The following is a 15,236-nucleotide window of genomic DNA, read 5'->3' on the forward strand; positions in this document are numbered from 1 at the left end:
GCCCACACACCAGTTTCCCTCAGCGAAACTACACAGGGAGGTAGATGGGGGCTTCCTTAATGAAGGTCCCAGAGGCTCTCCAGGAAGAAAAGGACAAGTACGGCCAGGAGCTGAACGCAGGTAAGGTAACTGGTGCTGGTGCTGATGGTGGCAGAGGGGATTTAAAAGAAAAGGAAATAAACAGACCCAGAAAACCACACTGCTCTTTTATTCAATGGAACATCCCCCTTTAACGCAGTGTTGAATCATACACCAAAAAAAAAAAAAAAAAAAAAAAAAAAAAAAAAAAAGCCCAGAGAAATTTCTGCAGATAAACCAGTGAAGAGAACGCGCATTATACATTATTATCAACATAATCACACCATTAAGAGGAAGGAGGAAAAAAAAGAAGCAGAATGGAAAACAAAGGGCTCAAACCCCTAAACACTGCAAAACACTGACATTTGGGACTAAAATAAATTTGAAAAGGAAACCTTCCAGGAAAGAGAGGAACAAATGGAATCTGAGGCAGCTCAGGTGCTCAGGGGCGTGGAAAGGGCGCTCCTGGCTGGCAGACAAGCCCACGGCAGCATAGGTGGCCCCGACTGCTGGCAGGGATGCCAGGACGGAAATGGACCCTGGACCTGGGGGTCAACCCGCTAGTCTACAAAGGTGACAGAGACAAAACCCCATGCTTAAAATTAGGGGAAAAAAAAATCTCAGGGCGACTATGGCACCTTGAAAATCTTAGAACCAAAGGAACCCCCCACTAGCCTGACATTGGTGGCCAAAAGCCTTTGCCTAAGAACCATTTGTTCCTCTCTCCTTAGAAAGAGAAGAACGAGGAATGAAAAAGGGAAAGGAATCTAATTGCAGCAGAAGACCGGGGAGAGCATCTCCTTGGACGGAGTCTGAAGAAAGGAAAAGATAAGGAAATAACAAAGGAAAAAGAAAAAATTAATAAAAAATTTCACAATATGGAGCCAGCGTGTTCCGATTCCGTCCATAAAAATAACTCAGGCTGCTTTGCCGAACCATCCTGTCCACCAGGGGCGCTGCTGAGGCTGTCTGCCTGGAAGGGTCACCAATGGGCGCGGAAAGTCCTCACTCTCATGGCTCGGGCCATCGCCGCCGCGGGGAGGGATCCTGGCGGCCCGGTTTGGGGAGAGGCAAAGGGATTTGGGTGAGGAGAGAAAGAAGACAAAGAAGACACTCGATGCTACGGGGCGCCAGGAGAGCCCAAGCTGGCGCCCCTACTACCACCTGCCCGTTCCTAAGCGAGGCCTCAGTCGCTTGGCCCAGCCCGGTGCGTGCACACACACACATGCGTGCACACAATCACATGCGTGCGTCCCAATGTCTGGCTCCATATGGTGAGGTTCGGCGTGTGTTTAAACGAGACCAATTCTCTCTATATATAATATATATTTTCTTAAAAAACCGAGTCTAGTTCTGTGGTGGAGGCGGTGGGGGAGCTGGAGGCATCCCGAAGGGTGGCATGCCCGCCACCCCCATGCCCATCATGGTGACAAAGTTAGAAGGGTCCATGGGAGGCGGAGGAGGAGGGGGCGGGGCATACATCATGCCGGCGGAACCAGGCGGCGGAGGCGGCGGAGGGGGAGGGGCCCCGGGCGGCAGAGGCGGCTGGACCCCTGGGGGCAGGGGCACCATAGTGGGGTTGCCTTGCATCTGAGGGGCTCCTGGAGAAGCTGCGGCAGCCGCCTGCTGCTGTTGCCATGGCGGGATGGACCCTGTGCCAGCGCTCGTGGTGGTAGTCGTCGTATCTGGGGTGGTAAAGAAGCCCAAGGTCACACGCGCGGGGGCACACCGCGGCTCTCTGCGGCTGCTGCCTTGGGATGGGGGGGCGAGGGACGCCTGCTCCTGGCTTGGCATGCGGTACGGTGGTGGGGGGCGGGCGGGCAGGGCTGTCCTGGCGATGGGGGTGGAGGGGTGGGCAGGACTACCCTGGGGTCAGCCTCAAGGTCTCTAGGCTTAACAGAGTAAGCCCTTTGTCACCAATGCCCCTGGAAGGGCTGAGGGGAAGGTACCAGACACAAGAACCGGCTCTGACATCCCTCCGCCCATCCGCCGCCACCACCGAACGGCACATTCAACCTCAAGGCCACAGCTACTCTCCCCGCTGCCCCCGATCCCATCCCCGCAGTCTCTCAGGCCCCAATCACATCCCTCTGCAGAGCAGGCATGCACCACCCCAACCCGGGCCTAACGCGTAGGCTTGGGCCAGCCAGCAGCTCACCCAGCAGAGCCTGGACTTCTGGCACCCTACCTATGATGGCGGCTCCCCTCCAGGCCCCCCCAAACCTCTCCCCAGACACAACCACACCAAACGTCAGCTCTCCTCCCCGAGGCCCCCGGGGGCCACAAGGCCCTTCTGTTTACCCTGCAGCAGAGACCAGAGTCTCACCCCAAGGTGTCTGCCTGCCTGTCTGCCAGGGTCTCTCATTCCTCTCAGCCCCTTCCCCCGCAATCCCACCCACCCCCACAAGCCCAAAATATTCCACTCACTTTGCTGCCATGGCAAAGGGGTACTGGAAGCCATACTGCTGCTGGGCGGAGGGGGCGGTGGAGGCTGCTGCTGCTGCTGCTGCCATGGGGGAAGAGGACCAGAGGGAGGGGGTGGAGGCTGCCCACTGGGAGGCGGCGGCGGCGGCGGCATCATGCCCATAGGTGGTGGCGGCATCATACCTGCAGCCAGGTGGAGACAAGGGTGAGGCCTCAGTGGAAGAGAGGGATTTGCAACAGAGCCCCCACTCACTCCCAGGCCTGGGAGGCGACACCCCAAAGTGAGCAAACGGCCAGGTTCCATTACCTTTTCCTTGATGCAGGCGATAGACCCCAGAGCCCACAGGCGTACTTCCCAGGTACTGATCTTGATGGAAGGAAAGAGCAGGAACTTAGCAGGACATTGGAACTGGCCAGGGAGGATGCCGCCCCACCAGCAGCTTAGCCGCACAGCTTGCAATCACTACCCGCACAAGAGCAGTTCTGGGACTCCGCCTCTAAGCAGCAGGCTTGTGCCTACCCCACACAGAAGTCCCTCCCTGAACCAGGACGGAACCTTCTTCCTGGCCTGGAGCCCAAGCCTTGGCAAGAGACTCAGTACCAATACCCGACGGCTCTGAGACCTGCTTCCAATGTGCAGTGACGATACAAACCCTTGCTTATCCCAAAGCCCCAAGGTTTCTGGTCTGACACTTACTTACCCATTGGAGGAGGGCCATGGTGCCCAGGTGGGTGGGGGCCCTGGTTCATCGGTGGTGGCGGCGGCTGCATCCAAGGAGGAGGGGGTCCATTCGGGTTGTGCTGCATGGGATGTCCACCGTGCCCGCCCGTCAGGCTGGGTAACGGGTGTGGGAAGCTGTGCGGGCCACCTCCGGGCCCACCAGGGCCACCTCCGTGCATGCCATGGTAGGGCCGACTCTCTGACGGGCCAGAATGCACCCAGGGTGGGCGGCTCTGGGCAGTGGACATGAGAGACTACGTGAGAGCATTCCCCGCCAGCGTCCCTGCCTGCTCCCCCTGGTGGCAACACTGTTCTTTCGGCTATGCCACAGGACCAGGACACAAGGACAGGATCTTCCCCAAACTGAGAGGTCCCCAAACATTCCTGACGTCCCGAAAGAACAATGTTGCCGCCCATGTCCACCTGTTCTACCCAAAGCACCTGGCCACGTTCCCCCAGTCTCTTCAGAAGACAAGGGTGGCCAGGCTGTAAGAACCAGCCCTTGAAGCTCACCGGTGGAGGTGGATTGCTGGCGGGAGCAGCGGGCCGAGGTGCACTGGCCAGGGGTGTGGTGGCAGGCCCAGAGGTGGAGCCCACAGATGCGGGCACAGGTGCCTCCCCCAGTTCGGCCATGAGGGACAAGTATTCTTTATCCATCCGCGCTTTATCCTGAGCTGACTGGGGGTCACCAGGCCTGAAGGTGGGGTGGGGGACACAAAAACAGAAAAGGAAAAAACCCTCCTTAAGATAGAAACCTTTACTCTGAGAAATTTACACAGAGAAAGTTCTGAGGAATTCAGTCACCCTTTCTAACCCCTTCCTCAAAATAGTCTCATCAGCTTTTCAGTTCCATGCCCAGCTCTGCCACTGGGATTACATGTACCTCTGCCACAGCAGAGACCCTTAGGGCAAGCACAGAGGAGAGAGGAAGCACCAGACCAGAGCCAACCACGCCAGCCAGGAAAGCACAGGTTTTTCTACAATAGCAAGTTTCATCAATTTCTACATTCCAGGTCTGAGGGAAGGAACATCTATGCCAAGACGGGAGCAACTGCCAGAACTTCCTTAACAAAGCTTTTTACATTTGCCACCCAAAGTAGAAAAACATTGCTATCAAATGCTGGTTCGCAACTGGTCGGAACTGCACAGGATTGCTGTCTTCTTATACCCACCTTAAGCAACAAATGGCAGTTAACATTAAGCCACTGTGAAAACACCTATACCCAGAAGGAAAGTTTTCCAGTTTCCCTGGGCTCAAGATAAGCAATAAAATAGGGATGTTTTGCATCAGCTGTTTCTAATCATTCTGGGTTTTCGATCACACCATTACAGACCACATTCACAGAAAGAAAGCTTCTCTTGAGTCTGCAGGTTAACAGGAACTGTCTTGTATACCACGGGCTACCAGGAAACCCTCACCTTTGGAATTTGCAATCGGAAGCAATGTGGCCAGCCCCTCCACACTTGGTACACACTGTGGTATTGGTAATGCTGCGGGTCTCCGAGCTCTGCCAGGGTCTTAAGATCCTGTTGACAGAAAAAAGTCACCTGAAGGGCTATAGCCAATCACCCTTCTTCCATAGGTTCTTCAGGTCTCTGTGCACTCCCCTCTAAACTAATCACATACACACCTGTTATCATCTTCCCGAAGGGTCCCATTCAAACGAGCCAACTCTCGAAGCTGCATCTTCCGTAGATCGTTCTGGTCCTCAGGAGTCTCGATACCCTGCTTCAGAATGTTTCTTATCTGGTGGAGATGCAACGGGCACAGTTATGTAAGTCCTGGGACACCACCTAGAATTCTGGCTAGAGGCTTCCTTTCTGGCTCCCTCACCTGTTCTACTGCTTTCTTCACATTCTCCATGGTATTGGCAGTAACCAAGGCATGAAGCGGCTCATCTTCTCCTGGCAGCATCTGGCCATCTTTGCGCCCGACTTTCCCTTCTTTCACAGAGCCTTTCCCCCGGATCATGATCTTGGCATTACACTCCTTCTCTATGTTCTTCAAGGTGTTCCCTCTGTCAAAGGCAGAAAAGACCATTGTCATACCTGACACACAAATTCACACGCCAGAGTGGCTCGCTGGGCACTGGAAGGAAACCATGAGTGCAGAGAATGGGATTTTCCCACCAAGAGCTCCATGATCTCTAAGTTAAGGTCACAGACACAGCAATCCTCAAGATCTGACTTCCCTGCGGTGAAATGGGGAAGTTAAAAGAGATTTTTCTCACAAAAAGGCATGCACTCAGCCAAAGTGAACATCCTACCAAAAACAGGAAGATAAGCCACCAGTGGCACCCAAACAGGCACAAGACAGACACATCTCCCAGGTCCTTAGGAATTCTATATTCCACAGGATAGTAGTTACTCACCTGGGCCCAATCAGCAGCCCCACAAAGTTGATTTCTGGATACTCATCTTGTGGAATCATTACTTTATCGCTCACACGTGTTGCTGGAGGTCTAAGAAAGAAAAGACTCATAGACTCTGCACACTTCCAAGATGACACAAATCGACAGCTCTTCTAGAACTAACCCGACACCACTTGTTAATTACAGGTGACTGGGGGTAAGGAATAAGAGATTAGTACCAAAATTGCTCTACCAGACCACACCTAATCCGCAGGTGTCCTTGTCCCAGATCACCTGGCCCCCACTTACTTGTAATCTGCAGGTGGCTTGAAATCAGGGTTGAGGGCAACCATTTCCGTGATGAGGTTATGCCGCTCCTCTTCAAGCTTTTTGCGGGTGCGGAACTCGCGAGTGTTAAGCCGCTTCCCCTCGCTATTGTAGATGGGCTCAGGGGAAGGGGACCTGTGGGAAACAGACCACCATCACTGTTCTGCCTTCACTTTTCTCTCATTCCCACACGGGCTAAAATAAGTCTTCCCCAGCCCCTCTGCCTCTCAGACCCTAACTCAACACTCTTCGGAGGAACCGACCATAACGTGTGCTATTCACGATCGTGTGGAATGAGGAGGTGGAAGCTGGCTTAGCATTAGGGGGACTGGGGTGTGTGTGAGAAAGAAAAAAGTAGTTTTGCTTCTAAAAGTAAGAGGGAAAAAAAGTCTGTCCTTTTGGGGGAAAATCTCTAGATTGTAAATGGCAAGGACAGTATCATCCTCTGGAGTCTTCTTGCCAGATATGAATTTGCTTTCATTTGAAAAAAAAAATAACATTACAACTTTATGAACCACGGAAACCCCAAGTTTAGGTAAAACGTTAACTCTTGCAGAGCTCATGTCCTATCAGGAAGAGAGTCTACACCCCTACCACATAGTAAGTCTGAGCTCTTTAACCCAATGCAACTGGGACTCAAGGCTACTGCAGCTACTTGGCCCCCACAATGGAGAGAGATGGTTCAAGGCTTCGTCTCTGCTTTTCCTTCAATGGCCTGGCTGGCTGTTTCCAAGGCCCAGGAGGTCAACCTGTTTTCTGGCTGTTCGAGGTTGGGGAGTCTGGGTAGAGAAAACGGTTAAATTGCTAAAGCAGCTTCTGTGAGAGGCTGCAAATGCAGATTTGGTCAAGTACTTGTCTAGGGTCTGAACCTGCAAACAGCAAGGGGAAAACCTATGATTCTCCACCAGAGTTTACAAGTCCAGAAAGCAGATTTTCTCTCTCTCTTTTTTTAAGGAGTAAAATGCTGTTGCTACAAGTAAAAAATAGTAATGATAAAATGGTCAGTTTACCACAGCTGGATTTTGCGGTAATTAAAAAAAAAAAAGAAAAGTTACACTCCTAGAATTCTGAGTTAAGATTACAAAAAGGACCATAGCTTGATATTCTGAATGAAAATTTAGTAGCAGCTGCAAGAAGGGAAGAGACCATGTGGATCAGGTTATTTTAAAAACATCCTGAAAGTAGTCAAAGACTCCTATACCCTTGATTTAGTTGAGAGAACCTTGCCTAGTTGGAGAGCAAGGACTGAACTCGGCTGCTCCCACTGTCTTCAGCCTAAAGGGAACCATGTCATACCACGTTACACACACGATGGAATAAAAGGTCAGGTTTGTTCATGGCTAATGACGGCTAAATGACACCTCCGTTTCTAGCATTTGTATAAACTGTTAGCACAATCCAATAATAGTGAACAAAAACAAACATACCCCAGCTTATTAGACTATCATCTTACACATTTAAGTCTATAAAAGATTTTAAAGCATTTTTAACTGTGCAACTTGAGCAAAATCAAAATGGCATAAAGTGGCTTCATACTGAGAATACATCTTCTTAAGAAATAATCTTAGTAAGAAACTCATATCATTTCCCTCCAACCTGGGTTCTTTCAAAGCAAAACCATAAGGCATTAATTAAGGCCTCTTTCAAACTGAATACAAGGGAGAAAAAAAAACTCTGCTCTGTTTTTATTTCTAACATGTTTGACGTTTCTAATTCCCACCTCATTCATAGCTGCCTAGATTAAGCATTTCTGGCTAATCACCAGTTTTACCAGCACCAAATTGGTCATTTAAAAGCCCCGCAACAGTGAACCTCTTTCCAAATTGTGGAAGTGAAAGGCAAAAGCCAATATTCTAGAGGTCAGATTGGCCCAACTTCTTCGCTTTGAATAGGCATTGTATTATAGAACATCTAGTTTCTAATCCAAATTCTCCAGGAAGCAAAGGTTTGTTAAAAATTCAACTTTTTGAGGAATTGCCTGGTAACCTGTAGACATGTTATTAAAGGGAAAAAGGCCAAAAAGACACTAACAGTTGTGGTCTACAACCTATAATTCAAATCTTAAAAAAAAAAAGTCAAAATATAAAACATAATACAACCCTCCAACCAAAATCTACTGGTAAAAAAATAATAAATTTAATTAAATAAAATTAAAAGCGTCAATATGGAGAAATAAATTAATTTGTTTCCTGACAAAGGGCAGCAGAAAGATGCTTAAGTGAGTGGCTTCTAAAACCATTACATCATCTTCCTGATTTAACAAGTTATTAAAATGGGTAACAAAACCCAAAACACTACTTTTTTAAAGCAAAGTGTTTTGAACTATGCTGCATGCACTAAGAGAAACTTCACCGAGAGGGAGGCATACTGCCCTTCTATTAAATGGACCAGATTTTAGCTACTCAAATATTAACCTGCCAATAAAATTCCTGTTTAAAAAGTTCATTTCCCTCAGACTTTTTACTTTTCAGAGTTGAGAGAAATCATAAACTGAAATGACAAGACCACAGCTGTTTGAAGACCACACTCCCTTAAAAAAAAAAAGTAATTTAGGGTTGGTTGCTTGCCTTCCCAAAACAGGTGAGAATATTCTGGCCCCTCCCAACACCCCCAGGCAATGGCCAAGGCTGAAAATTAACTGGCAGTGAAGGAAGTTGGTTAGAATCTTGTCTACTTTAAAACCATGTCAAAACCATGAGCAAGAGACTGCAGCAATGAGCTAACCAGAATGAATTTCTGGCCTTCTCAGATTCAGTGATGTTCAAAAATATTCTTATTCCCTACATTGTGTAGTACCTGTGAGGAAAACTTTACACGTGGGCTGTCAGCCAAAGCAGGTACTGAAACAGCTGGTTAACGGGCCACCTCACTGTCCCTACCGGTGGGTAAATCAGGTTAAAAATCTACAGGCTTACCAAATGAAAACCGGTTGTCCGTTTTCCTGTAACTTTCGATTCTGCTAGTAATTAAATTTCATTCCAATTTTCTAACTGATGACTGACCATATATACTGCTAATTTACACTCTAGTTCCCAGAATGGTCACAGTACCAGTCTTCTTACTAGGATTTTATTGAACTGACACAACATGTTGCCACCAGTAAAACGTATTGAGAAAAAGGTAAAAGCGTTACTGTCAGCTGGTTAAAACTGTTTCCCAACCTGTCCTCAGGGTTAGGGGGGATGCCCAGGTCTCCTGTGCGCAGTTTACGAGTCAGGTCTTCTATCTGCAGTTGCACTGGAAGAAACCAGGTTAGGAAAGAAAAAAAAAGGATGGAAAAAAGACAATGTTACCAAAAAACATCTCAAATCTCAACAACAAGCATGAAGAACTCGGAGACTTTGAAAGGGACGACTGATCAGTGAACACATTGAGGCAAAAACCCCAACCACCTATTGGCAGGAGTCCATTTACATCTATAAGTATCTTTCACTTCAAAATGGTTATCACTTAAGGAAGCAAACAATTTGTTGGAAGAGGGGTTAGCAGTATAGACTGTTCGCTAAGGCTAACATCAAAGCAGTTATTAGGAGGTGTCTCACCTCTCCGTCCCCACCAAGGCTTGCTATACAATTGGTACCCAGAACTAAACCACGTTATCACCAGTATCCTGTTCCCACCAAATTACATTCTTGAGTGCAAGACTCTTAAGAGTTTATTTTTCCTTCATTAAATATTAAACATAACTCAAAATGAGACTCAATTAACATGGGACAAGGAAAAACACCAGTTAAGCAAAGATCATTTGCATTGATACCAGGCTTAAAATTCCTTAAATAAGACATTTAATAACCAATTCAACAATCTCATATAAGTTTGTACATAACTCTTTGTGTAAAACCAGATCCAAAGGATCTTCCAATACCTGTTGTTTCTTACTCAAATTTTATGACAATCCATATACCTTAATAAACCAGTAACCGTTAAGATGCAAGAAGTCTGTTTTTAGACTTGCTCCTTATGCAGGGAGTAAAAGTAGGGGTGCAGAGGATGAAAAGTGTGGGTCAAGGACAGTATGTGTGGCCCTCAGACCTTGACAAATGAGGCTGTATGTGAAAAAGAGAGATGAGGGTTTCACAAAAGTTCAGTGATTCCAGGGAAATATTACCCGGATGATTTCTCAAGATAATGGCACTGCATAGCCAAACCACTTTCTTCGGCATGCTGAAGACCACCTGTTTCTTACCTTTGTAGCATCTGAGTGTTGTAAACAGATACTTCTAAATAAGGGCAAGTTTTACTGGGTTGGGTTAAAGTTGAGTTTGCTCCAAGAATTAATGCATGTCTAACCCCAGACACCCTTCTAATTTTAAATACATCCTACAGGGATATATCACACAGCCACTCAAACTCTGAAGAAATGAAAATCCACGTTAATATCAAGAGAAGATATTGGGGGCATTCTGTACAAGGCAGTATGTACCATGAAAGACAGAAATGCAATAAGACACACATGGGCCCCTAAGCTCTTTTATGCCAGAAATGTTCTGACTTGGCAGTCAAGTATTAGCTCAACAGCTCAAGGTGAAAGTCACCTTCATGGAGATAGGCAGTCATCTTAACTGGACTGTAAGGGTGTGGGATCTGATCTGAGGAAATTGTTGGCACTTAAATCAAAAGGCTGCTATCTTCCTTGGAGCAGAAACCTACAGTAACCTAGGCTCTCATTCTCTCTACTTTGATTATAGCTATAAACAGCCCTTAGGGCCCAGAGCATTAACTCCCTCCAAGGGAAGAGAGCGGGAGATGTAAAGAATGAGTTTGTTTTTCCCATTTTCTACATCTGCTTGTGTCCTTGGGATATCACTCCACTAGGAACATTTTCATAAGGTTATCAAGACCCAGACCAGTCAAATATGAGACATAAAGGGATGGGTGGGAGTAGGTTGAACAGTGGGGAGAGAATTATTAGTATTGTAAAAAAGAGACAGACAATTCCAACACCTCAAAATTCTCAGCAATCTAGAAACACAAGAGATTAAGATCCTCAAGAACAACGGCCTTGAAGTTTTTTTTATTCGTGAAGGCCACAACCTCACGGGTCTAGGAGGCGTCTGCCCTAATTTACTCCAAAGGGGATGTTTACTTGGTTAGTAAGAAATGTTTATCAAGTGAACTTTTTTGAGACACCTGCACAAGTACATAAATAAAGGTAAAACTTGCATTAATAACCTTGTATTTAAAAAAAAGATAATTTTGAGGTTAATTTCATTTCTACTGTGGACATTCTTACTTCTCAAAATTTCTCAACAGTTAAGATATTTTATCCTAACCACCTCATTATTCCATATCCAAGCAGTATTCCTTTCCCTGCAGAGTTCTTTAGTAGTAAACCCAAGAGCCCTCATTTCAAGACAGCTCTCCACAAAAGACCAAACCAGAAAAGATGCTAAAGGAAAGGTTAAATTCAACAAAATGGTAAAAAAGGGGTGCACTGTAAACACACTTTCAGAACCACTTTTTGATTAAACTGAGCTTTTTTTTCCCCTTTAGGAAGTACCTATAAAAAATAAAAGACCACATTTTAGGGAAGGGAGGAATATGAAATTATGGTGAAAGCCCATGCTGTGAAAAAGGTACTTGGTTTACAATACCTGCAGTGTTCTCCAGTGGGGCCGTGTCCAGAGAGGCATAAAACACTCACCTCATCAACTGGCAATGAACAGCAGCTGAAAAGGGTGGGGTGGGGTGCTGGACTGGGGACTATTCTCACTCCTAAGTGGGCCCCTCTACCCTCCTGGCACTCATGGAGAACACTGCTATTACCAATAGACCAAAACAAGGAGCTACAAATGCAGGACTCACAGAGCAAAAACTGATAGATTATACCAAAGTTGCAAGTACACCTGACCATACCTCCTCTCAAAAAAGAGAAAACTTTAAAGTCCCAAACTTTCAACAGATAAAATGTTGCTCAGAATAGTAACAATCCGAAAATGCATTTGGGTGCAGAACGTGTATTTACCTATATAAGCTCTTTCTTGTTCCCGAGTAAGTCCAGGGGGGATAACTGTAGGCATTCCTGGAATCACCGTCTTCTGTTCCATTGTGTCTTGGTTCCAGCGGCTCCTCTTCCGCTTCTTACTGGGAAAGTCTAAAAGAAATAAAGTTCATCAGATGCAAATATAAACTAGCAGAGAAAGTACCAACAGAAGTTTAGGATGCTTATGATTATTACACACAACCTCAGCAGACTGTGAAACTGAGAGCTTGACCTAAAATGGAAATGGCAAAGAATGGAAGACAAACCAGAGAAGTCAAGAGACATGGCCACTAGAAGGGGACCTGGACCTGGGTCTGAAAAGTTAACATTTCACATTTATAATTTTTGCCCACAGAAATTCTGTGAAGTACGTAAACAAGGTAACAAATCTCAATGCATAAAGTTTCAAGTAGTAAAATAAAATATTGAGAAGATAATATACTACGTGGTTGTCCATAAACACCTTAACAGCCCCAGAGAAAATAACAGTAGACTAAACACTCAGACAAGCCTGTAAAGCAATATTGGGACCTGCTGGCTCCTCCCACCTCCCCATCAGCCACCTGTCTAAGGGGGCCAAAACACAACTAAACCTACAGTTACTAACTGAAAAAACTGGATTCTTCCACAAGATCACTTTTTTCTCAGAAATTTCTCAGAAATCAGCATTCAATTTTCCCGGCCAGTTGGACATTTAGTGTCTAAAAGATGCATCAAAAGTTCAACAAGGAACAAGCTATACAAAAACAGCCAAATCCTCCTTCTCCAGTACACAGGCAGAAACCCCCTAGCATTCAGTACACAAAAGTGTTCTTCTCAGGGGCCAGACCTAGGGGGAACGCCTCAAGAGGAGAAGGCATGTCACATTTCTTAGGTAGACAAAGGGAGATTAGGAAACGTACAGAATTTCCTCCCCCAAAATCAGCCACAAAAAAATCAGACCCAACCATCCTCTGAAGACTTTCAACCTCTTTGGTTCTCTGTAGTGAAAACCCTGCCTTACTGTAGCAGTCGAAGAGCTACTCTGGGTACTTTTCTCCCTTTAGGACTCTTCTACAACCAGGAAAAGGACGCTCCACGTCATCAACTGACCCTTTCACACCCTCCAGACTTGCACACCCAACACCCCATTCACTCACTCGACCCCCTCCACACCTCTCCCCTACACCAGGATGGAGAGCAACAGAGAGTCCCCCCCACCTAGGCTTTCAGGCTGGCCGCGAAGCCCAGCCGCCACACTGCGCCTGCGCGCAACAAACTTCCTCCCGCCAGGCCCCCACCCCTAACGCGCGTGCGCACTCGAGGCCCGAGAACTCGGCCGCGCGCCCCGTGGCGCCTCCGCCCGGGTCTCCCCGTGCGCGCGCGCCCCAGCCGCGTGCAGCCGCCGTCGCCGCCGCCGCGCGCCCCTCAGCCGGCCGGGCCCATCCGCGCAGCGCCTGTCGCGCTCTCTCGGCCCGACTCACCTCCTCCGCCACCGGCCGGGCCCGGCTGCTGGTCCTGACGCGGCGGCTGGGGTGGCGGCTGCGGTGGCGACACGCGCTGGTAGAGCGGCGGCGGAGGGGGCGGCTGCGGCGACGGGTACGAGGAGCCCGGGGAGGGCGGCGGCGGCTGCTGGGGAGGCGGGGGGGGCGGCGGCGGGGGCGGCGGGGGCGGCGGCGGCAGCGCCGCGAAGGGGAAGGCCGCGGTCAGGGCCCCCACCGAGCCCACGGGCGGGGGCGGCGGCGGCCCGGACACCAGCAGCCCCGTCCCAGGCCCGGGGGCAGGCGGTGGCCCCGGCTCGAAGCCCCCTTTGGGGCCAGGGAGGCCCAGCTTACCCAGCGGCGTGGCGTTCGCTCCGGTCGCCATGGCGCCCCCCAGGGACCGGCACCGGCGGCTCCTCTTCGGCGGCGGTTTCTCCTTCGCGAATCTTCTGGGGGGAGGGGACCTGACTGTGCTGCCGCGGAGCGCGCGGAGCCCGTCCTCTCACGCGGCGGGCGGCGGCGGCGGCGCGAGACGCACAAAGAGGGAGGAGAGAGGGCGCCGCGGGGGCGGGTCGGGGGCGACGGGGCCGGAGCCTGGATTGGGCCGGGCCGAGGCAAGGGGTCGAAATCGGCGGCCTCCGATTGGCGGAGCCTTAGCCCTTCTCGATGCGCGCTGGGATTGGCCGGACCGTTAGGCCAGGCGAGGAAATGGCGGCTGAGCCTGGAGAGCTGGGAGGTGTCGCAGCGCGCACTTCATTTGTTACTGCGCGAACTGAGCTCGGAGTCCAGAAGGGAGGGGATAGGGTGGGGCAAACTCTGTGACGTTTGGGGCCAAGAGCTCTCCCATTGGCTGGAGTTGATGGAGTCAATCAAACTCGGTTGCGTCGTAGTGTCATGGGATTGGCTGTCGCTGGTTCGATTCTTTAGTCTACTCCCTTCCCCCGGGGAGTAGTTTCGCTGGGTTTAAGCGCGAGGTCGCAGCGCAGAAGTCCGGGCGAAGGAGATTTAGGGTCGCGGGGAACGGAGCAGCAGTGCGCATGCGTAGTTGGCGCAAAACCCGCCCCCAGCACCTGGCTTCAGCTTCGGTCCTCGGGTCCGACGCGGAAGCTCTTGGTGACGTCAGTCCTCGATTCCGTTGGTAACCCGGAACCGAGGGACGGGGGAGGGGCTGGCGCGGGCGCGTAAACCAGATTCGTTGACAACTCAGGTAAAAGGGGACTTCCTGCTTTTGAAAAAAATTAAAGTGGAAAAAACAAAAGCTATGAAATAGTCTTGTTGACGGATTAAGAATGATATCTGAGCCGATGGAGGTACATATATCTTACGTGGAAAGCAATATGAAGTCAATTCCAAAATTAGTTTACATATATAGTGCATTTTGATTAGAATCCCAACGAGGTTGGGGCTGATTAAATCATCTTTAAGTCATATAAAATAACTGAAAATAGTGGGGAAACTTGTAAACGAGATTGAGGCTTAGCTTGCCTTTCCAGATAATACACAGTATAAAAGACAGTAATGAAACAGTGTGTTATTGTTGTAGGAGAAACAGATTAGTGCAACAGAATAGAGTCTGGAAATTGATTCCCTACAATACCTGCCAAAAAGGTGGTATTTCAATTCAGTAAGGAAAAGATTTAGCTAGTAAATGGTATAGAGTCCTAAATCTAAACAATAAAACAGACACGATAGGGCTTCCCTGGTGGCGCAGTGGTTGAGAGTCCGCCTGCCGATGCAGCGGACGTGGGTTCGTGCCCCGGTCCGGGAAGATCCCACAAGCCGCGGAGCAGATAGGCCCGTGAGCTATGGCAGCTGAGCCTGCGTGTCCGGAGCCTGTGCTCCGCAGCGGGAGAGGCCACAACAGTGAGAGGCCCGCGTACCGAAAAAAAAAA

At 49.0% G+C, this 15,236-nt stretch overlaps 1 protein-coding gene across 14 annotated transcripts; it reads right to left on the reverse strand.

Moving 5' to 3' along the window:
• Positions 1-270: 270 nt before the first annotated feature.
• SF1 (splicing factor 1) lies at positions 271-14,084 on the reverse strand. Of its 14 annotated transcripts, none has more exons than XM_082659646.1 (14): positions 13,699-14,084; positions 11,867-11,995; positions 9,063-9,138; positions 5,884-6,036; positions 5,596-5,685; positions 5,058-5,241; positions 4,855-4,970; positions 4,643-4,750; positions 3,737-3,917; positions 3,204-3,477; positions 2,810-2,869; positions 2,506-2,685; positions 1,559-1,763; positions 271-1,125 (listed from the first exon to the last, which is right to left on the reverse strand). In XM_082659646.1, the coding sequence occupies exons 1-14, from the start codon at positions 13,727-13,729 to the stop codon at positions 996-998; spliced, it is 1,917 nt and encodes a 638-aa protein (XP_082515772.1). In that variant the 5' UTR covers positions 13,730-14,084; the 3' UTR covers positions 271-995. The 14 variants fall into 14 exon arrangements, with proteins under 14 accessions (XP_082515772.1, XP_082515771.1, XP_082515770.1 ...); XM_082659645.1 differs by having other exon boundaries at positions 13,348-14,084; XM_082659644.1 differs by lacking the exon at positions 1,559-1,763 and having other exon boundaries at positions 3,204-3,456.
• Positions 14,085-15,236: the final 1,152 nt, after the last annotated feature.

This window comes from Grampus griseus (assembly GCF_964374135.1).
Source record: "Grampus griseus genome assembly, chromosome: 8".
Taxonomy (NCBI): domain Eukaryota; kingdom Metazoa; phylum Chordata; class Mammalia; order Artiodactyla; family Delphinidae; genus Grampus; species Grampus griseus.